The 22,339-nt window shown below is 51.1% G+C and overlaps 7 protein-coding genes across 7 annotated transcripts; 4 read left to right on the top strand and 3 right to left on the bottom strand.

Annotated features, from left to right (window-relative positions):
* Positions 1 to 2: 2 nt before the first annotated feature.
* On the bottom strand, positions 3 to 2,782 carry T310_3229 (Cullin binding protein CanA; the record flags this gene model as incomplete). The annotated part of the gene is made up of 2 exons (XM_013473883.1): positions 3 to 2,487; positions 2,553 to 2,782. Coding segments are annotated over 2 exons (2,715 nt in total), but the record flags the coding sequence as incomplete, so codon positions are not given.
* A 922-nt stretch (positions 2,783 to 3,704) lies between these two features.
* On the top strand, positions 3,705 to 4,523 carry T310_3230 (uncharacterized protein; the record flags this gene model as incomplete). Its single annotated transcript, XM_013473884.1, has 3 exons — positions 3,705 to 3,865; positions 3,947 to 4,229; positions 4,323 to 4,523. The coding sequence occupies 3 exons, from the start codon at positions 3,705 to 3,707 to the stop codon at positions 4,521 to 4,523; spliced, it is 645 nt and encodes a 214-aa protein (XP_013329338.1).
* A 396-nt stretch (positions 4,524 to 4,919) lies between these two features.
* On the bottom strand, positions 4,920 to 6,778 carry T310_3231 (glucoamylase; the record flags this gene model as incomplete). Its single annotated transcript, XM_013473885.1, has 3 exons — positions 4,920 to 5,559; positions 5,661 to 6,480; positions 6,553 to 6,778. 3 exons carry the CDS (start codon positions 6,776 to 6,778, stop codon positions 4,920 to 4,922), a joined length of 1,686 nt encoding a protein of 561 aa, XP_013329339.1.
* Positions 6,779 to 8,196: 1,418 nt separating this feature from the next.
* On the top strand, positions 8,197 to 9,920 carry T310_3232 (alpha-amylase; the record flags this gene model as incomplete). The annotated part of the gene is made up of 5 exons (XM_013473886.1): positions 8,197 to 8,427; positions 8,485 to 8,643; positions 8,702 to 8,963; positions 9,028 to 9,190; positions 9,248 to 9,920. 5 exons carry the CDS (start codon positions 8,197 to 8,199, stop codon positions 9,918 to 9,920), a joined length of 1,488 nt encoding a protein of 495 aa, XP_013329340.1.
* Positions 9,921 to 10,537: 617 nt separating this feature from the next.
* Positions 10,538 to 12,682, top strand: T310_3233 (uncharacterized protein; the record flags this gene model as incomplete). The annotated part of the gene is made up of 2 exons (XM_013473887.1): positions 10,538 to 10,643; positions 10,725 to 12,682. 2 exons carry the CDS (start codon positions 10,538 to 10,540, stop codon positions 12,680 to 12,682), a joined length of 2,064 nt encoding a protein of 687 aa, XP_013329341.1.
* Positions 12,683 to 13,424: 742 nt separating this feature from the next.
* T310_3234 (Ceramide synthase membrane component (LAG1)) lies at positions 13,425 to 14,919 on the top strand (the record flags this gene model as incomplete). The annotated part of the gene is made up of 3 exons (XM_013473888.1): positions 13,425 to 13,550; positions 13,632 to 14,369; positions 14,416 to 14,919. The coding sequence occupies 3 exons, from the start codon at positions 13,425 to 13,427 to the stop codon at positions 14,917 to 14,919; spliced, it is 1,368 nt and encodes a 455-aa protein (XP_013329342.1).
* Positions 14,920 to 16,655: 1,736 nt separating this feature from the next.
* On the bottom strand, positions 16,656 to 18,513 carry T310_3235 (MFS glucose transporter; the record flags this gene model as incomplete). Its single annotated transcript, XM_013473889.1, has 5 exons — positions 16,656 to 17,382; positions 17,481 to 17,858; positions 17,913 to 17,989; positions 18,039 to 18,162; positions 18,215 to 18,513. The coding sequence occupies 5 exons, from the start codon at positions 18,511 to 18,513 to the stop codon at positions 16,656 to 16,658; spliced, it is 1,605 nt and encodes a 534-aa protein (XP_013329343.1).
* Between the last annotated feature and the right edge of the window lie 3,826 nt (positions 18,514 to 22,339).

Raw genomic sequence — 22,339 nt, forward strand, 5'->3', positions numbered from 1 at the left:
GGGTCGCCGTTGATTCCCACGTCTCGCAGAAGACGTCTCATCAGGTCCGCTCCGGCGCCTTGTTCTCCAATAACCTTGACGAGCAGCAAAAGGGCCTTAAGCGCCGTTCCCACCAAGGGGGCAACTACAATCGTGCAGAGCGCCGAGATCAGTGCGTCATTGACCAGTCGCTGCGCGTGACCGGGGATCACCTTGGCCAGAATGATCAATGCGGGGGCTAAAAGATGGAAATCTTCAGGGGTGATAAGTGGAAGCAAGGAATTCTCCAGGTCCTGCATCGTCTTCTCGTCGTAGTGGGCTCTGGTGTTAGGGTTCATGGCCAGGCTTCGGAGTGCCTCTAAGCAGGAGCTACGCAGGGTACGATCGGACTTCCTAAGCTGAGCTCCCAACTCGGACGTAACCTCACTGATCCACGCCGGAGTGACATCGCGTTCACTGCTGGCAAGGACGGCGATGTCGTCAATTGCGCGGGCAGTGGCAAGTCGGGTGGTCTCATTCTTGAGTCGGTCTACCAGGATATTAAGACCCTTCGACCGTCGATCAGGCGAGACGAATTTGGTCCCGGCATCGCAAGATGTACGCGCCAACAGCACACCTAAAACGTGGATGGCGCGTTGGCGCACTTCCAGATCGGCACTTGTATCGGTGATGCGGTTCACAATCACATCGTAGAGCTTCTCCAATTGGAGTCCTAAATTATCTGGCTCATTTGCGGAGACGCGAGGTGGCGTGAGAGCCTTGACAATGTGCTCAATGGCCCCCAAGGCCTCACTGGCGACCTTGTAGTTCCGATCGTTGACCGAGGCGACAACCCCGGGGATCAAGGCAATGAGGAATGGCAAAAGCGCATTCGACGTGTGAGTCTCAGCAATTGCGCCGATCAGACTGAGCGTCTCGATCTGCAAGTTTCCGGCGGTTCCTGCTGTGACTGTGCCTCCGAGAGATGAGGTCTTCAGCGCGTCGGCAATCGGGTCCTCAATCTGCTGTAGGAAGTCTGACAGACCGCCATAGCGGGCCAAGGCGAGGCTCTTCAGCAACACCACCGCGGCTTGCTTTAGCGGCACAGAAGCGCGCTTCCACATCTTGACCAAGCTTTGTATAATGGCCGGGATCAGGCGTGTCAGCTCAGCTTGGGGCCCGGATTCGGGAGAAGCGGGGGTAACGACTGGCGAACTGATGGCCGATGAGGTTCCCATGCTAGGTTCAAAGTCGAGGGTGCTGGCGAAGCTGTCTTGACGCCTCCTCTTCCGAGAGTTCTTGGTCCCTCCCACGGACTCAGTGAAGCCGTTGGACGGGACGACTGTGGTGCCCTCACTGGTCTTCCGGACCAGGGCTGTGAGGGTCACGATCACCTCGAGCTTCACACTCTCTTCTCTCTCCTTTCCGAAGCGCGAGATCAACGCCGGTGCCACTTGCTGATACAGCATGCCGTCTTCCAACAGACGACCACCGGCATAGGTGGACACGACGGTGTGCAGCATTTTGGCAGCGCAGCGTCGCACTTTCCAGCTGATATCATCAATGTCGCTGTAGCCTCCTTCTTCCTCGAAGTCACCGAATTCGTCATCCCCCTCGTCGGGCTCCTCAGTGGCCCCGTCTTCGCTACCTTCTTCCTGGGTCCCTCCCATTTCCTCGTCCTCTTCAATCGCCACATTGGGGTCATACTTAAGATAGCGCAGCGCTGCATGGATCGAGTCCGCCAAATATGGCTGCATCTCATGGCTGCAGGAGGCCAGTAGACCTTCCAACGTCACCAATGCCGTCTCCCGGAGTTCGTCCACCTGGGGATCATGCTCTGCATCAGAGTCCTCTGGGTTTATGTCCTCCAGTTCCTGCTCACTGACGGCTGAGAGCACAAACGGGATCAGCGTCTTGAGATAGGTGCCAGATTTAGCGGGAGCCGACCTGGCCAGGCTGCCCACCGTAGCGATGAGATGACGGCGTTTATTGACAGTCAGATTCGGGGACTGAAAACTCTCGACGAGCCCCGACACAAACGCGCCGAGCTGGGCGTCCGAAAAATGGACTACAAGAGCGGAAATAGCTGCCAGGGCCCGTTTTGTGACGACTGTGCCGGCCGTGTCGTTCTCGATTATCGACATGACCGACTGTTGCAGGGCAGCCACCTCGGCCTCATTCAGTAGCGGGCCAAAGCAATTGACCACTTCAATCACGACATCGATGGCGTCGCTGCTGAAACCTTTGGACGGGTCCTTCTCCAACATGCCCTTGACTTCAGATCCTCTCCGGGATGTAGTCTGGCCTGTTAGACGCGGAATGAGGACTCGCGAGATGGCCGCATATGCCGAGGACACCTCCGGGGTCGGGGGAATTCCTGGTTGAGGACATGGAAGCGAGGTGACAATGACGCGCAACGCCGTGTTTGGCACAGAGGTATCGATGGATTGCGAAGTGGTCAAGTTGGAGAGCCGTTCGATGAGGGGGGCCAAGCTCTCTACCGGCAATCGCACCACGAGCGGACCGAGACTGTAATTTGGACAACCGGTAGATTAGATATATCCAAACAGAGGACTAGTCAGAGGTTCGATTACCATTTCAAGGCCTGGTTCTGCACCTCGCCATGCTGATCGTCCAGAGTCTTGAGCAGGCCGTCTGCCAGTCTGGCGGAGGTGGTGGTATCGTGGGAGAGAAAGGCAGAGTTGGGACTGCTGAGGATGCCCAGGAGATCATTGAGGGACATGTACCGGATATCAGGATCGGGATCATCGAGCTTCACCAACAGTCCATTCAGACTGTGGAGGGTTGACTGTCGGTCCACCATGGTGCACTGCGGACCCCCGCGCGAGCGGGCTGAAGACTAGCAACAGATCTCGGCGATACAGATATGGTTGATATAGATTCGAGTGCCAGATAGAACAGAAGTGGGGTTCTCCCAAGCAAGCAAATGAGGGAGAGAGGGAGGGAGTGAATGAGCTACCTAATGTATGAGGAGGGGAGGAAGCGGTGCTTGTTTCCATCAGCTGGAGATAAAACGTGGGGCAAGTCTGGATGCCGCTAAGGGCCGCCGCAATCGCAGGTGACTTGACTGTTGGCTGGCCCGACTATCAGGAAGAACATTCAAAGGTTGTCTACTTGCTCTGTTTACAGGATAAAAGCAATTTCCTCTGAATGAAGTTGCTCATTGGATTTAATTCAGGTCACTTTTTCATGGTTAAGCATCTGTGCTGGTGCATCATCCACTGGTTGATGTAGCTGTCTAGTAATCCATAGACTGGTATAAGGTTCTCCAGGTGTGTGCAGTCAGTAGTGTACAGGCATAGTATTCTTTCTTTGGCTTGATTTTCCTCCAATTTTCTTTAATTTGGTTGTACCTCCAGAAACATACCTCGTGGGCGATGATGACATGACGGCAGGGACCTAGGGATGGAAGAGCAGTAAGACAAGTTACTTGACTGGGATTACGCTGTCATGGCAACATCACCACTGCTCGAGTCTTGCGGGAGAGCTATTAGCTAAGAGCTTAAAGACAGGTACCAGCTAAGCTACCTAGGTAACTCGCATGCCCGGAGACCGGGCGGTTCTATCAGCTCATCTCACCTGATTGAGCCTTTTTGTCCGCGCAGCTCCGACTCCGGCATTATCCTCTCCGTCTTTCTCTCTCCTTCCATCCTCAATTCCTTCCAATCCCTCCCTACCCAGGCAGTCAATTGCTTGCCATTGACTTCGATCTTCAACCCGCAGTCATGGTCCTCCCACGCACCCCCGCACTCCGCACCCTCATTGCCTCCCAGGCCCGTGCTGGGGCCCGCGCTGCCGGCCGGCACCAGCGGCTGCTGGCCGCTCGCCGCTTCTACGCCAACCAGGGTGGCCAAGGGGCGCCCCAGAAGAAGAGTGATCTCCCATGGTGAGTGGAAGCCTTCGTGATCTCTTCTGGTCATTCATTCCTTGTATGTATGGTACAATGCTGACAGGCGCTTCGCAACAGGCTGGTCACCTCAGTCGCCGTCACCGTCCCGGCCGCAATGTACCTGTACAACTCCGGCCCGTCCGAGACTGAGCATGGAGTTGGCCCCGAGAGACCGGTGGTGAAGGGGGACGACGGACATAGGCCTCACAAGGAGCCTGAACCTGCTCCTGCTGCCGAGGTAGAAGAGCAGAAGCCCGAGGAAGAGAAGCCTGCAGAGGAGCAGCCGGCGGAGGAGAAGGAGGAGGCTGCACCACCTGCGAAGGAGGAGGAAGGGGACAACAAGCCGTCTGAACGGGACCCAGTGAGTTCAGGTCGTCTTCTATCCCCCTCTGTAGTGAAAACAAAAAAAAAAGCAAAACAAACATGGAAGTTGGAAAGCTAACATTCTCTCCAGCCGAAGGCGTTCAAGGGCAGTGAAAGCCCCACAGCGAAGTCAGGCGCGATGTCGTCCAAGCAACACGGCGTGTCAAACACCGAAACCAAGCACCCATGGCTAGAAACGCCAGGGAAGAGTGAGAAGGCCGAGGGTTTTACCGAAACCGCCAAGCTTCAGGGAACGCTCTCTCCCAAGCGGCCCAAGGAGGAGGATGATTAGATATCACAGGCTGTTCACGCATGTAATGTAGCATATGAAATATGAACTTTTTTTTTCTTGTCTTGTCTCTCCGATTGATTGAAGCAGAACATATCAAGATATATATAAAAAGAATAATAGGGGGACACCCATTGACTAAGAGAAGGTGGTAGGGAGGTAGCTGGTGAGTACTAATTGCCTTGCCTGCATGCTTCCTCTACGGGTGAGATCACTTTGTTCCTATACCAGAAAGGAGTTACCAAGTTTGAAAAAAAAAAGGCCGGGTCAAAGATATTGATACGTGGCTAAAACAATATATCATCATAAATATAAACAATAAACAAGTGTAATGACGGATATATATTGGTAAATTGCTTGGTAAATAACAATTAGTTACAGGTTATATATCACAATATATCAGAAAATCAGATAGAGAAAGAGAATAGAAAGGAAGGCAAATGTCAGCTGGTTGCCGCCATAGCCAGAAGCCATCATTGCTCCTGCTGCGCCAGGGTTAGCGGCGCTTTTACTCGTGGTGGATGCGGACGCGGAACCAGTGGCTGTCCCCGTGGCGCTGCTGCTGCTGTTCTTGCTCACCAACCCGGTCGGCCACGAAGTCACCATCGCAGCTTTGTAGGTTCCTTTCAGCGTGGTCGTCGCGCACGAAGACGGGACGCTGTTCGCCTGTGATGCTCCCCAGCTCGGCCCCATGGTGCCGTTGCGACGGCTGGCCGCCGTCAAGAAGGCAGCGTAGGACCATGTGAGGTCGATGGCGGACGTCTGGCTGCCGTTGACTTCGGAGAATTGCTCTGAGAGGGCCCCGTTGTCTGGCGTGTATTTCTGCACGATGCTGACGAAGCCGTCTGCATAGGTCTTGATCGCCTTCGTCAGCGAGGCGTAGGTGTCGGAGGAAGACGGGTACGTCCCGGTGTTGACGGAGGAGTCAAAGTCGCGGAAGAAATCCAGAGAGATGGATGTGATGTTCAGCGAGCCCTGTTTCTGCCACTGATAGAGGGCATCGTAGAGCTGTTCGGCTGCCGCCAGTGTGCACAGGTACCTAGACCATAGATCAGCGTTGTTTCCAGGTTCATCGAAGTAGATAAAAAGTAGATTCGGTAAAAAAAAAAGGTTTGAAAAACAGCAAAGGAAGCTCCCTACCATGGATTCCCGTCGTAGTATATATCCTCCGCATACCGTCCGATTGCCACTGCGGATCCCTTCTTAATGCCATCGTTGACAGAATAGAGGTTTCTGAACGAGTCCACGACAGCTTTGTGGTTCGCCAGCGCGTATGACGAGCAGGGCTGGAATGTTGAATCGTCACATGCGGCCTCCGGGTCAAAGACGTGGATCGAGGCCAGAATGGAGTTGGCGTCTTTGCCAGTCCGGTTGACGTCGTGCACCAGATTGATATTCGAGTCGATGTAGCTCCCTGTCCAGAAGGACTGCTGGAAGCACAGGATCTGGGAGGCTACCGAACTGTAGTCGCCAACAGTCTGGTTGAGGCGCTTCGCCAGCGCAGCTCCCTCGACGAGGGCCCGGTGAGAGACGGCAATGGTGAAGAACGACGAACCGTCGACCTCTTCCCAGAGGTCATAGCCGGTCTGGTTCCAGTACTGGGCAACATAGGCCAGATCGTTGCTCGCAATGGGCCAGACGTGCGACAGAGCAACGTCCGAGTAGCCATTGTCTATCAGCCATTGGGAATATGCGATCAGAGCCGTGGCACGCAATGCCGGCCCATCACGTTGGGGACGACCCCACTGGCCCAGAAAGGCCGTCTCGTTGATGTAAAACTTGGGCTCTGCAAGACCGGCTCCGGAGGACAGGTCTCCTGATGGGTTCTGGACGGTCTGCAGCTTTGCTTGGGCGGAAATGTAATCCTGGATCAGGCCCTGCAGGGACGAATCGCCGTCGACAAACCGGTCAATCAAGTACTTGAATGTCAAGGCAGCATCTCTCGTCCAGGTGTACCAGTCTTGAAAGAGCGCGATTAGATTAGCGTCCTAGATCTGGCATGGCAATAGTGGGATCTACGACATCTACTCACAGTCAGGATTCGTCTTGGATGGGCTGGCAACCACAATGCCCGCATCTGCTCCCGGAACGGCTTTTCCGTTAGGGCCAATATTGGCCAAGACGCCACGCAGAGCGATATCTGATTCTGACGCAATGAAGGCATTCAGATCGGAAGCTCGTGTCACCAACGACTCTGCCGAGGCACCCAAGGAGAACGCCAGCAGGGCGACCTGAGACAACAATGGCTTGACCAACATGTTGACGATGGGATCTGCTCTGGTCTAAAGACGAACGAATGTGCTCAAACGAATGGACGGGGGACGACCAGATTCATGGATTCAGCCAATGGCCAACCCCCAAGAGCAAGAAGAGATGGCTGACTAAGTCGGTCTTCGTGTTCAGCACACGCGACAGATGGATTGAGAGATGGGTCCGGCTAAGAAGGACAAGATTTTAAGATTCAAAACAGATCTTCAGGTGCCATCTTGGCTGCGGATTTCAGGGGTCTTTTGAACGCACCCCATGGGGCGAATGCGAGTCTGCTAAGCAGCGCTAACCAGGGCTCTGGCGATACCGTCACATCGGGGCCAATCGCTGGTAGGGCTGTTATCACACCAGGCCAGTCAGATCGATTTGTGCTAATTTAGCAGCTGTTGTTGATAACGAGCCAGGAGCCTTCCAATAGTTTGATATAGTCATGATCGAGGATGCAGTGTAGATGCAACTAGTCAGTGATCTCCAAACAATCGAAGTAATGATGTTCGTCAGAAACTAAAAATAGCTCAAACCGGCTGCTGGTTGCCGACAAGCTTAGACAATCTCTTCCAACAACTTTCGATTTTAGATCTACGAAATCAAAATCACGTATTTTATTCATTTGAATCCAAGCAATCTTTGCTTTCCTTTTCTCTCTTTCTTTTTGTTTGTTTTTTGCAAAACAATTGAGACTGAGACAGGTTGTTCTCAATCTGAAGAGATCACTGCAGGTGCATGTCTTACGTTGTTTGAGACTCATCACTTCTTTTGTTCACTCTGCGAGAACACGCAACCATCCTCATCTCCGCAGCCAGCCTGATCTGTCGAGTCCCACTTCGTTCCATCTGCAGGTCCTGTCGAAGTCCTCGGTTAGGCACGATCATGCGGCTCTCTGCCAAGATCGCAAGGGATAGTCGACACTATCGAAACCTCCTTGCTCAACCTGTCCAAGATCTGTCGCGTATGATGAACGATCTACTCCCCTCACTTCCCTTTCCAATACTGCTAATCATAATACCAGGACTATTGCAGAAGTCCACCATGCGTCCTGATCCTGATCGTTCACCGCCACTGACGAGGACTCCACCATGCTGTGGCTTTCTTCGTTCTGTTGACCTATATTCGTCCACTGAGAGCCCTATTGTGTGATATTTTAATTTCTTTGAAACAAGTCCGATGCATACCACGTGTGCGAGGCTTGCAGAAGTGGACGATCTCCTGATCAAGATGTGTTTTCTCAATAGTATGACGCTCATGACACTGGTGGCTTGCCCTCCCTTGTGCGAGTCCCATTTTCCCATGCCAGGGCTCCGAAAATTCAACATTCTTCAGTCAGAATGTCAATTGATCTTTATAAACCCTGCCCTGCCCTCATCCTCTCAAATTGGAATTATTCCATTGTTTGTGAGGCTGGATCAAGATGAAGTTGCCCCTGTTTATTGCAAGTACAGCCTTGACTAGTGCTGTCCTGGCTGCTGATGCGGCCGATTGGCGCTCGAGGTCAATATACCAGCTTCTGACAGATCGATTCTCTCGCCCCGATGGATCGACGACGGCGCCCTGTGTTACCGAAGACCGTCGATACTGCGGCGGCACCTTCCAGGGTATCATAAAGCAGCTGGATTATATTCAGAGGATGGGCTTTACGGCGGTTAGTTTGGCACACTTCAAGCTCTCAAACAAAGAAACATGCTGATAGCCAGGCTAGATTTGGATATCCCCCGTTACCCATCAATTGGAAGGGAGAACGCCCTATGGGGAAGCGTACCATGGCTACTGGCAGCAAGATCTCTACAAGCTGAACTCCCACTTTGGGTCGCCGGACGACTTGCGAGAGTTAGCAGAAGAACTGCATCGACGTGACATGGTGAGTGTAGAGCGCCTGAAACGTTCACCTGGGAAAGGGCTTGCTGATGCAATATTAGTATCTCATGCTCGATGTCGTCGTCAATCACAACGGCTGGAACGGATCCGCGTCTACAGTCGACTACAGTGTATTTCATCCTTTCAACAAGAAGGAGTACTACCATGACTACTGCCCAATACTCGACTGGTCCAACCAGACGCAGGTTGAGGATTGTTGGATCGGTGACAATCTCGTCTCCTGCCCAGACCTGTATACGCAACATCCACACGTGAGGCGAGAATACCAGTCGTGGATCTCTGATCTCGTCCGCGACTATTCAGGTATGGCACTTGTCTGCAATGGCAATCAAGACAGGGATTCGGTATCTCACATGCTCTTATCCAGTGGACGGATTGCGAATCGACACCGCTAGGGAAGTCGAAAAGGACTTTTTCCTTGGTTTCGTTTCGGCGTCTGGAGTCTTCGCTACCGGAGAGGTCATGGTCAACGACGCCAATGAGGCCTGTCCTTACCAGCCGTACCTAGGCAGTTTCCTGAATTACCCTGCGTAGGTTTTCTGGGTTGTACAGTACATTCGTGATCCTGACTGACAAACCTTCTACAGTTACTACTCATTGATAGATGCGTTCAAGAGTCCGTCGGGCAACATCTCCAGCTTGGTCAATCAGATCAACCTGGTGAAATCGACTTGCTTGGACACCACCGTCCTGGGTAGCTTTTCCGAAAATCACGATAACCCGCGTTTCGCCAACTACACGGCGGACCTGTCCCTGGCAAAGAATGTCATCGCATTCACGATGCTCGCAGATGGGATTCCCATCATATACGCCGGTCAAGAGCAGCATTACTCTGGCGGCAATGACCCCAACAACCGCGAAGCGCTCTGGCTGTCTGGCTACGACACTTCCGCACCGCTTTACCAGCACGTCGCACAACTGAATCGGCTTCGTAGTCATGCCGCACGCCAGAGTCCGACATACCTGACCTACAAAAACCAGCCCATCTACAGTGATTCGACGACCTTGGCCATGCGGAAAGGGTTCGACGGGCAACAGGTTATCACCGTGCTCAGCAACCTCGGCACTAGCGGCCCGAAGTACGTCCTATCCCTTGGAAACACGGGATATCAGCGTGGGCAGGAACTGGTCGAGGTCCTGACTTGTACTCATGTCACGGTGGACGACAACGGAAATGTCCCGGTTCAGATGGAGCAGGGACTGCCGCGAGTTTTCTATCCGGAACACCAGCTTCGAGGTTCGGGGTTGTGTGACCTGTAACAGGGCCAATGGCCGCAAAATCTGATTCAACTAGACATTTTTTCTAATTTCTTTTTTTTCCATTTCTGTTTTACTATTTATTTGTTTATTTTCATCCTTTATTTATTTTCATTCAATATCTCTATAGGGCGCTTGTGGTCTATTATAGACTATGGCCATTCGAAAAGAGACAAAGCAGCCCGTGTGATCCGATAGCAAACATATCGTACATACCTAATTGCATCTAGGTTGTCCAACTCTTTTTTTTTTACCTTTCTGGTTTCTTTTTTCTGCGGTTCGGATTCTCGGCTCTGGTTCCACATGATCGATGCGGGTGCATGGGCGGCCTGATGCGGGGAAGGTAGCATTTCTGGGGATGATCGTCACGGAGAAATATCAGTCACAACACGTGTGACGGAGGAATTTAAAGAAAAAATACCGGGGATTATATTTGTTCTAGCCTTATGGAACCCCTCCTCAACGCTCAGTATATAATGTGTCCTTGAGACGAATCCCTGTGATCCGTCTCTCCAGATGTTAGGCATATTTCCTGTTCGGGAAAACTGTATTAAACTAATAGTGCGGAGGAGAGTCCCTTGTAGCATTATTCTTTTGAGAGTAGTATAGTATATACCGGTATGAGTGCTTATCCATTGTCTGCTTGGCGACACCAAGCAGGGACGGTGGCCGTGTTGCTGTCGGCTCTGTTTGCTGGGGTTTCCCATGGCAGTCCTGGCCTTTCCCGTAAGTATCCTTTTCCCGCACAACTGACAGGATTCTCTCTCTCTAACTCGACTTGTGCGATCAATTTCTTTCTTGTGACAGTCCTTCCTCGTGTCCTGGAGCCTCTTCCTCTCGGATCCATCAAGCCCCAGGGTTGGCTGAAGGATCAGTTGCAATTGATGAGCGATGGCCTCGCCGGGCACGAACACGAGTTCTACGGCTACGTCCGGAGCAATCCCTGGCTGGGAGGCGATCAGGAGTACAGCTCGCTCAACGAGGCGTTTCCATACTGGTTCAACGGGCTCGTGCCGCTGGCGTATGGGCTGGACGACCAGCGTTTGAAGGACCAGGTCCTGAGCTCGGCAGACTACATCCTATCGCATCAGCAGTCGGACGGCTGGCTGGGCCCGGAGACCAACCTCAGTACGCGCAACTTCTGGGCGCGATATCCGGCGTTTCTGGGTCTGGCCCAGTTGGCAGAAGCCGAGAACGGCACGGATGTCGAGAGACGGATTCTGGATGGCATGCACAGATTCGTCAATCTGATGCATTCCATGCTGGCCGACAACTATACTGGCTATGTCGTGCACCCGGGAGACGATTTCGATGACCAGTGGGGACGCTCCCGGGCAGCAGACATGATCTTGGGGCTGCAATGGCTGTTCGAGAAAGATCCCCGGAACGACTCCCAGATCCTGTTCGAGTGCATGCAGTACCTGAACCAGAAAGCGTACAATTGGTCGTACTGGTACACGGAAGGAGTCTACATCAAACAGGATCTGGACACCGTGCCAGTCAACATCACGAATTTTTACTTTCCTTTCGAGCATGGAGTGAATGTTGGCCAAGGGCTCAAGGCCGGAGCAGTCATTCGGCGGTTCACATTCGACGACAGCCTCGCTGACAGTTCGCGACGGGCCGTCAATTGGACCTTTCAGTACCATGGCACGCCTTCCGGAGTGATCATCGCGGATGAGAGGTTGTCAGGTCTGAGTCCCGTCCGGGGCGTGGAGCTGTGTTGTGTGGTGGAGACGATGTACTCGCTGAGCTATCTATATCAGGCCCTGGGAGACGCCTACTTCGCGGATCGATGCGAACTGGCAGCTTACAATGCTCTTCCTGTCATGCTGACGCCCAACTGGTGGGCTCATCAGTACGTCGCCGAGACGAATCAGCCGATTTCTCACCAACTAGCCGTCTCGCCGTTCTGGAACGTGAACACCGTCGGCCAGACCTTTGGCTTGGAACCCAATTATCCTTGCTGCACCGTGAACCATCCGCAGGGATATCCGAAATTCGTCTCCAACTCTTTTGTGAGGGTTGATGAGGATGGCATCGCGCATGCATTATTGGGGCCGACCTCCGTGAACACGACCACGAAGTCGGGACGACGAGTTAACATCGCCTGCACCACAGACTATCCCTTCAGCTACGACTTGACATACTCCGTTCAAACTGACGGGCCTTTTGACTTTTTTGTTCGAGTCCCGTCATGGGCATCCACATCGAACAGCGTCATCGCTGTGAACGGAGGTTCGCCCCGTCCGGTCCAGGCAGATCCAGCAACCGGCTTGCATCGCATCTCCTTGGACGGTGGAATCAGCACGGTCGTATATTCGCTCTCGACAGACATCCGCGTGGAACAGAGAGCCAACGACACCGTATCGATCTATCACGGCGCTCTTCTCTACTCTGTTCCGATAGGCGAGAATGTCACCACCCACAGCTCCAACTATCCAGGTGCTCCCCCGGAAGTACAGGAGTACACCATGCTCCCGACGACGAAATGGGCACTTGCAATTGACCCTTCCACACTCCGGTTTAACGCGTCGCAGAACAACGGCTCTCTGCCGAATCCGATATGGACCTTGAACGCGCCGCCCGTGACCATCACGGCAACGGTGTGTGAGATCTCATGGGACCTGGTCAACGGGTACGCACCCAATCCACCTCTCCCAGGCCAGCGAAATTGCACGGGCGATCCGTTCGAGATTGCCCTGGTGCCCTATGGGAGTGCGAAATTGCATATGGCCGAGCTGCCGACGGTTAGTTTGAGATAAGTTCTGGCTGCGTGTACAGAGTACTAGCAGAACAATTCTTCATTTGAACGCGGTAGTTATACAGACACCCAAACTGTAGATACTGCTGTACAGAGTAGATACTGGCCTCTCTGCTAGCATTGACGAAGACAAACCCACAAAAGGAGCGATCCAAGAGCATCGATGCTCTGCCAAGCCGATCTGCAGTGTTAGCGCCCCCGTGATAATCCCGTGATTCGCCTACGTCATCGCGCCCAGCCCTCCCGCCCCAGTCGGCGGCGGAGCAACTGGCCCGCCGAAGCCATTGCGACCTGCTAAACTCGCACCGCAGCAAACCCCTGGCCGCTGAAATGTGCACCGGGCCTGGCACGGCTTGGCTAATTAATTACTTAATTGACTTCAGAAAAATCTATCTGTCCTGTTCGATTCGGCCGTTGATCAGATCAGGCCCGACCCAATCTCCCGGGCACGAGGTCCTCTCCTCGTCTGGCTTCTCCGGTTCCCCAAAATTTATTTTGCTCCTCGCTCTCTCTCTGCTGGCTTCTCCCCACTTCTGTCCGCCTCTTGTCGACCTCGAATGCTTCCCTCGTCGCCGTTCACAGGGTAAGAGCCCCTACAGCAGCGTTTTCTAGCACTCGACCGACTCCACGGCGGAATTGGCTTCGATTGGGGACCGCAAGTGGGAGGCAGCAGTCTTCCCCCGGAAAACTTGACCTGCCGGGCATTCTGACGTCCATCTCGCTCATTCTCCCTCTCCTTCGACATGCCTCGCGTGCGGAGAAAATCCAGCAATCTGGGGGCGGATATCCGCGGTGATACCAGTGCCCCGGCCATATCGACCATGTCCACGGGCATCGCAACCAAGACGGAGGTTGCAGACGTGTCTCAGGTGCGATTCTATTCCCATGCCGCAGTCCTCGTGGCTTGTTATCTTCTTTGTCTTTGGGCTCATGTTTCCGGCTGATCGTAGGATCGTCCGCCGCGGACCGCAACAGACAAGGCCGGGAGATCGCCAGCCAAACGGCGCAAAACACGCTCCTTGTTCCGACGCTGGATAGACCTTTCGTTGAAGCACACATGGCTGACGCCTCTGGTGATCTTGCTGGTGATCCTGTCCGCGTATGCCGTCAATCCGACCGAGTCCAATCCGATGCATAGCGCCATCTTCCTGTCGTACCGTCGCGAACCGCGCTACCCGGGCGAGCCGGTGATGTATGGCAAGGGCAAGAAGGATTTCGCCTTCGTCGCCTTCTACACCGTCTTCCTGTCCTTCACCCGCGAATTCCTGATGCAACGGGTCATCCGCCCGTGGGCGATCTACTGCGGGATCCGCTCCAAGGCCAAGATCGCTCGCTTCATGGAGCAGGTCTACACGGCCATGTACTTTGCCATCTTTGGGCCGTTTGGTCTGTACGTCATGAGTCGGACGAATATCTGGTACTTCAACACCACGGCCATGTTCGAAGGGTTCCCGCACCGAGAGCACGAGGCGGATTTCAAGGCTTACTACCTGCTGGAAGCGGCGTACTGGGCCCAGCAGGCCATTGTCCTGCTGCTGCAGCTGGAGAAGCCCAGGAAGGACTTTAAAGAGCTGGTTGGGCACCATATCATCACATTGGCCCTTATCTTCCTGAGTTATCGGTTCCACTTTACGTACATGGGGCTTGCCGTGTACATTACCCACGATATCTCGGACTTTTTCCTGGCAGTACGTTTCCCCCTCTCTTTTTGTGAAAATTTTCTGACTCGAATAGACGTCAAAAACTCTCAACTATCTGGATTCCCCGATCATTGGGCCGTATTTTGGACTGTTTGTTGCCGTCTGGATCTACCTGCGACACTACCTGAACCTCAAGATCCTCTGGGCAGTGCTGACGGAATTCCGAACTGTGGGACCGTACGAGCTGAACTGGGAGACGCAACAGTACAAATGCTGGATCAGTCAGATCATCACCTTTGTCTTGCTGGCCAGCTTGCAGGCGGTCAACCTCTTCTGGCTGTTCCTGATCCTGCGCATTCTGAAGAACTACCTCTTGAACAGCGTGAAGAAGGACGAACGGAGCGACAATGAAGAGGACGACGAAGAGGTGGAGACGACTACGAAAGCTTCGAACGGATCTGCCGCCCTGCCCAACGGCGACGGTCAGTCATTGACGCAACGGAATGTCGGCAAGGACCAGCAGGCTCCTCAGGTTCTCCTGAACGGGCAGCCAGTGGCCGACGCCGACGATTCCACGGACGACAAGAAAGACCGATGAAAATTACAGAAGCATTATATTCGTTATTATCTTCAATTAATTCGATATAATTCATATGTCAATTTATGTTAATTAATGTCAATTCACTTTTGTCGATCCCCTTTTTCTGAATTGACATGGCATGAAAAAGCAGCAAACGGAATGTTCACCTGTTCTCCTACCCACGGAACGCTCAACTATTCTTCTACCACCCTCCTCACTCCCAGTCAACCCAATCGTTCACGGTCCAATCTGCATAAGCTTCCTTGTCGCGCAGGTGTTTGATTCATCTTCATTTTGGAAGGGAAGGAAGGAAGGAACCTTTCTTTCTTTCTTTGCTTCCCATTGCTTCCCATTTCTCAGCTGGCAGGGCTTGGCTACGTCTGTCTACAAAAGGGGACTAACCTATTTGTATTTTTTTCTCTTCTCTTTTCTTTTCATGCATAGCGTTCGTTTTGCTTCTCCCCGCAGCGAACTTAACTAACATCCATGGTTGTTGCTGTTTTTTGGATGATTGATCGCTTGATCGAGTGGTTCCTTTTTTTTTATTATTTATAAATATTTATTTTCTTGATTGATTGATTGATTGATTGGCTGATTGATTGATGACGAGGAATCATTGAAGGATGAAGATGAAAATGAAGATGAGAAAGAAAATAATTGATTGATTGATTGAGAAGGGAAAAAAAAAGAACAGAACAGGAAAAAAGGAAATAAATAAATGCAAGGAATTGTATGTAGATTAAGCTAATACCTATTTCTCTCTGTCTCGCGTTTTTTTTTTCCCTACACATATTGCTTACATAGGTTATGCAGATAGTATATGTCATATTCATATATATTGCATAATATAGGCTATATTATAGCCCCGGATGGTCCTAGGAGCCTTATTTCTTCTTCTTCTTCTTCTTCTTCTTCTTCTTCTTCTTCTTCTTCTTCTTCTTCTTCTTCTTCTTCTTCTGTCCTGTCTGTTTATCTATCTATCTATCTGTCTGTGTTAATTATTATTGATTCGCCCTTAACTGCAATAACATTACTGACTGCCACATAGCAGCTTTGAGCCCACATTCTCGCACAGTAGCATATGCAAAAGAAATAAATAAAGTAAGCAGACATTTTCCTGTCAACATTCCGAGCCTTCTTTCTCGGTAGTAAGTAAGAGAGAGAGACTGCAAACGCTTCAAAAGCAAAGCTGTAGTATCGAGACATTTATTTATTCATTGTGTCAAAAAAAAAAGGCATCGATATAATATTATTCCACTGCATTGAGACTACTTTTTTCTGTTAAAAAAAAAAAGACGGTTGTGACCCTTTTTATTATCTCATCTCCTTCCTTTGTCTTGCACGTATATATTATCACCATATTATCCTCTCAGATTATATTATCATTATGCAAGACGAGAGAGAGCTTAGTATCCGTTTACATGAAAAGTAAGATCATTAAATTAAATTGACTCGTTCATTATCATAGTCGAGCAATATAGACTAGCTAGGTAGTTAAGGTATTAGAGTCAGTGACTAACTTGCTTGGTTAGTTCACTATATACTCTTCTTTTCAAAAAAAATTTACTATACGGAGTACTATATAGCGATTACTAACCAATGCTGCTTTGCTTGCTCATCAAATGGCGTTTGAGAAGAGATCATCAGATCCTTCACTTCATCATCGCGTCATAACTAATAGAGGCTTGAGTTGAGGTTCAGTAACGGGTTTGACAGCATATTAATAATATCATATTTCTTCCAAAACAGCCAGCCTACGCCGACACAGTCTTGGCCTCCTCCTGGTGTGCCGCCGGCGCAAGCTTCTCCTCGTCATAGCCCTTCGTCTCAATGGCCACTGCATGGCCGAAGGCGCTCTTGGTCTTCCACGCCGGAGTGCCAATGTACGGGATGCCGTTGGGGTCCGTGAAGATGGCCTCGACCTCCTCCAGCGTCTTGCCTGCCGTCTCGGGGAACAGGAAGAAGACATGGATGAACATCGCCGTACAGAATACTCCGAACAGGATGTACACCTTCCACTTGATGTTCACAAACGCCGGGGGCACAAAGTATCCCAGCGCGAAGTTGAAGGCCCAGTTGAACGAGGTGGTCAACGCGTTGGCCTTACCACGCACACGCAGTGGGAACAGCTCTGGAGGGTAGGTCCAGGAGACAGGGCCCCACGAGACGGCGAACGAAGCCACAAAGAGGTAGGTGCATGCAATGACACCTTTGCTGGGAGGACCCTCAATGATCCAGGACTCTGTCTCAATGTTGTTGAGACCACCAGGAGGAGCCGGGCGACCGCGACTCGCAAGCAGTCCACCGTTGGCAAACATGAAGATAAGCATGAAGAGGGCACCAAACAGCAAAGTCGGGCGCCGACCCCAGCGGTCAACAAAGAGGATGGCCGGGACCGTCATGAACACGTTGATGACGTACTGGATACTCGAAGAGACCAGCAGGTTGTTACCCTTCAACCCAGCCATGGCAAAGACGTACCTGTGAAGCCATCAGTCAGTATTCTTCAAAAGATCCGAATACAGATCTAAAAACAGATCTAAAAACATATCTGAAAACAGACGGATGGGGAAACCTACGTAATGTAGTACATCATCACGTTCATACCAGTCAGCTGGGACCAGATCTGGGTGAAGACTCCGACGTGGGTGCGGTTGATCATGTTCGGCTTGAAGAGCTCCAGGTAGCTGACATCGGCATTGCGGCGCTCAAACTCGCACATCTCCTTGATCTCTTCAAACTCGCGCTTGACGAATGGCGAGTTGGGATCACCCTTTCCGTGGACCAGGGTCAACACTGCATGGCAGTCTTCCCAGCGGTCCTTGCGGGCGAGCCAACGAGGAGACTCGGGGAGAATCATCAACCCGAAGAAGAGCAAGACGGCAGGGATCATCTGGAGACCCCACGGGACCCGGAAGGAAGCGGTGCCCTTGATGAAGCTGCAGCCATAAGACACGCTGGAGATGGTCAGTTTGGAAACGATCAATTTAAATGACCTGGACGGAACGTACTAGAACATGATCATGATACCCCAGGTAATAGCCCACTGTTGAAGACTGACGAGACGACCACGTTTGGTGGGCGGAGCCTACCATGAGTTAGTAGTAGCTTCTATACGTTGGACGGCCTCAGCATACCAATTCAGAAATGTAGACAGGAACCTGTGCAGAGCAGATACCAACGCTGAAACCGTTGATGATACGGCCGACAATCAGCATCGGGATGTTCTGGGAAGCGCAGGTTATAATCGAGCCAATACACCTGGCAGCACGGTCAGTCTTTCCTGCGCAGAAACGAAAACCGACGAACTTACCAAATCACCGAACCGATCTGGATAGAGGTCTTTCGGCCGGTCAAGTCAGAGAGGAAACCGGACACCAAAGCACCAAGCCAAGAGCCACCGGCCATCGAAGCCGTGATACCACCCTGAACGTTCGAGGTAGGACCAGCACAGTTTCTGACGCCATTTTCGTAGGTCACCGAACCCTGGTTGAAATAGCAGAGATAGGATTCAGTGCTGATAATGGCCGACATCGAGGCGATATCGAAACCGAACAGGCCACCGCCGACGACGGCGATGGCCGCAATCACGTAGATGTTCCCAACCACCATGATGCCAATAGGCTCTGGCTGGTTAATGGGCTACAGCTCTCTGGTCTCTGTCTCTGCAGTGAGAGAGGGAGAAGGTGAGACAGGTCGGAAAGACAAAGCAAAAAGATCAAGGGGGATGAGCCGCAACGCGGGGTGCAGACGCAGGTCAGGTTAATATACCTTGATCCTCCAGTCTAACCTCCGACCTCGAGGCGAACCGGTCTGCGTGGAGTCACCGTGCCGTGCGGTATTCGGTGACGACGAAGAAGCGCAAGCGCCGGAGAAACTGCATAACAGACGGAACACAACCGCTGCACATTGCAGAGAAACCCAATGGACGGTGGCATTAGGGTTCCACTCTCCGATCCAGCCATGAACTAATGCTCTCCGCCAGCTTCCCCAGACCGTACGGGACGAGAACCACGGGAGGAGATGCCGAGGGCTCATGGCGTTGGGCGCTTGCAACGGGCAGATACAACCTCAGACGGATTGAGAGGAGAAGCGTATGCTCCAATGTCGCTATATCTCAGGAGATGGCTATTCTGTTTGGAGACCAATCATGGCTCTGGTGGCTGGCCGCCACCAAGGCTCGTCCGGTCGATATGTCTTGGAGTCCGGGGAATAGTACCTAGGCAGGGCACTAGCACTGACAGCGAAACCCGCAGACAATTAGCGTGCCACCAACCCACACGTTCAAGTCGATCCAGCACGGTAATCATGTGCATGATTCTGTTGAGCCTATCGTGACCACGACGAGCTGCCCGTGCCTGAATCGTCACGGGCAATTGCATTGCTCCAGCTCTTGCGGCGGAAATGACGTGGGAGTCAAACGTTGTTTCGTCCTGTTTCTCCTATCCTCGTTGAGCAACTGGAGGTTGGAAGCAAGATTTCTTGCCAAGAAGCGCCTCGCCAGCCATGAAGTCGCTAGGACAGCGGACAGTCTCGTCTCCGAAGCCAATCGCATCAGCGGCGCCTTGAGCAACACTCCTTTCAGCCATGTGCGGAGTGGCGCCAATTCGGTTTCTTTTCCTGAGATGAGAAGGTCAAAGTCAGGACCAGCAGGCTAGTCGAGACGTGGTTGTCGAATCATGATGGGGCGATGACGGTCAGAGCGTCAGACTCGTGAACCCAAATCCTTTCTCCTCTTCCAGAAGCCGCCGTGCCAACTTCCCCAGGTCCAGGTCCAGCACGAAGCTGCAGGGTGCCCAGCCGGTAGTGAGCCTTGGCATCTAGACTCATGACGAGCTGCGCAGGCCAACAAGACGAGCACGGCAGTTCTGCGACCACGTGCGAGGCAAACGTCGTTGTCGTCGTCCAGCCAGGGCTGGCCGTTTCGGGATTTTCGTCGGCCAGAGGCTAAAGCACAAAGGTTATTCGGCAGGGTGTGGCTCAACCTAATCGAAGGAATACCCCGTGGGCCAGAGCTCCAGAAAGTTGCGAGAGGATGGATTAAGGTAGTGGCAGCGGCATTAGCGTTGGGCAGGGGTTGGGGGCAAGCAGCCGGTCCAACATGTGACCACCGCAGGTCTGGCATAGGATAGGACAGGACCTAGGCATATACATAATACGGGTTAACATTAATAATTAAATTTCCGGCAGTTCATGCTAGTCTCAAGGCATTTCCCAAGCCCGGCAATCGTCATCCAATGAATGGGATTGGTGGAGAAAACCCTGCCTGCCAGACGCTCAGGCAGAGAAGCTTCACACCATTCCATCATAGCGCCCTGTGGAGGGCAGATTCGAACGCAGCGAAGTTTCCACTGCTACTTGCACGCGACTGTCAGTCACACGCCATCTCATGTCTTTCTTCCCCTCGCCAATCGATTATACTCGACACGATCTCGTATCCAACAGAATGGAGTCGACTGATCTGGGGATACGACGTTGTTGTCATTGTGGCGTCGTGGCGTGTGTATATTACATACTGACATGCATTGCAGCCTCAGTTTCAGTTATCATCATATGACAGTCTAGCAGTCTAGAAGAGTGTCTAGAAGACAGTCTAGAAAGACAGTCTAAAGACAGTCTAATGAGAGAGAGAGAGAGACACCAAGGCGTTCTTTCTTCTCCCATTCTTAAAAAAAAAATAAGAAAAAATGAAAGAGGAACCCAGTTACTATCACGATATTAAGTATCTACCATGCCATATTACCATGTTCCTCCTATTATATGAATAAAATAATAAGTATGACGTATTAAAGGAAGCGGAAATAGTACTGTACTGTATGTACATAGGCAAGGCAGGTTAGAGAAAAAAAAAAGAGGCAGAAATAGCTCTGTGCAGCGGACAATATTTTTTCCCTTTTCTTTCCCTCTGGCCATCTCTTTTTTCTTTTTCATAATAGTAGTAAAGTACTACATACAAGTCTTGTTTTTCCCCCATGGATGAGGTCGAAAAATGATCAGGCGTCGATTGATTGATTGATTCCTTTTTGTTAGAAAGAAAAAAAAAGGGAGTATTATCAAGAGAAAAACAAAGGGGGGAAAAAATCCAAAAAAAAAAGTCATTTTCTTTTGCTTTCCTTTTCTTTCTTCCTTTTTTTAAAAGAATCCGGGCTTTATCCTCACTACATCCAATTAGTTTTAGTTTTTAGTTCATCGAAGTTGTCCTGACACGTGAGTGAGAAGAATGTTTAAACGTCTCATCCACCCATCTTACATACAACAATATAATATAGATATAATATAGATATCATGAGCTGGTTCAAAAACTACTATTTCCTATTAAATAATACCAGCTCAGTTTCATCACCCTTACCGTGGCGAGATATAGTTAAAGAAGGCATATGATCTCTTCTCCTTGTTTTTGCATGTTTTGGTTCGTGTTGGAGCTTAATCATTAAGGCAGAACCATTCATCCACTATGAGGAATGCTTGACGAGGATCGAAGGAAGAAGAATCCTCCATCCTCCATCTACGTATGTACAGTACAGTACATACAAGTTCATGATGGACAATCCGTACACACGTGATAAACCATGGAATGGACTCCCCATGTGACCTGCGAAATGAAAGGGAGGTCCATCTAACCTACCCAGAGCCCGGAGATACAGCGTCGTACCACTGGCCCTATTTATATAGATAGAGGGCAGGGAATGGACAGCCGTAATAGATTGATCCCCCTTTTACTTCGTACTTATTGTTATACGTAGTCAATAAGCAATATCCTTTAATTAAAACATGCAGAGCAGCGTGTCTGGTATTACTCCATACTCTCAAGGTGATTCTTCTAAAGGGCATACATTCGCCGATATATGACTGACTGTATTCCGTATCTAGCAGCTCATAAACCGCTACCATGAAGCCTACCCCTTGACAATACAATAACCCGACGATACACTCGAACAATTCCCGCTCCCTTCTTTTCCTGCCCGGAATGAATCCCTTTGGTGTGTGTGCATGTGTGTGTCTGTGCCTTGCCCGCCGAATTCCATCGAAGCTCAAAACTCGAAAGGCGTAACTTCGTGACAGCATGTACAGAAATATATATCCATGTACAGAATATAACAATCCGCATCATAGCGAAGCTCGGCACTCCAAAAACAAAACAGATTCAAAACCAAAAAAAAAAATAAAAAAATAAACAAAAAATTTGTACACAGAAATCCCATGAAATCCAGGAGACATCGTATGTTGTCATATACCCGCGAAAGGAAAAAAAAAAAAACTCAAAAAGCTCCGGTTGCAACCAGACGACGAAAAATCCGGCATCATTTGTCTATGGGTATCAGTCGGGGTATCGTTGGCGAGCTTCATTCAAGAGATCAAACTTCGAACAAGGACACTGCACCGTGATTGCAATGCGGTTGCAACCGATATCAAACATTATTGCATGGGGTTTGTGACG

The sequence above is a fragment of the Rasamsonia emersonii genome, assembly GCF_000968595.1.
Source record: "Rasamsonia emersonii CBS 393.64 chromosome Unknown ctg1118621760058, whole genome shotgun sequence".
NCBI classification, from domain to species: Eukaryota; Fungi; Ascomycota; class Eurotiomycetes; order Eurotiales; family Trichocomaceae; genus Rasamsonia; species Rasamsonia emersonii.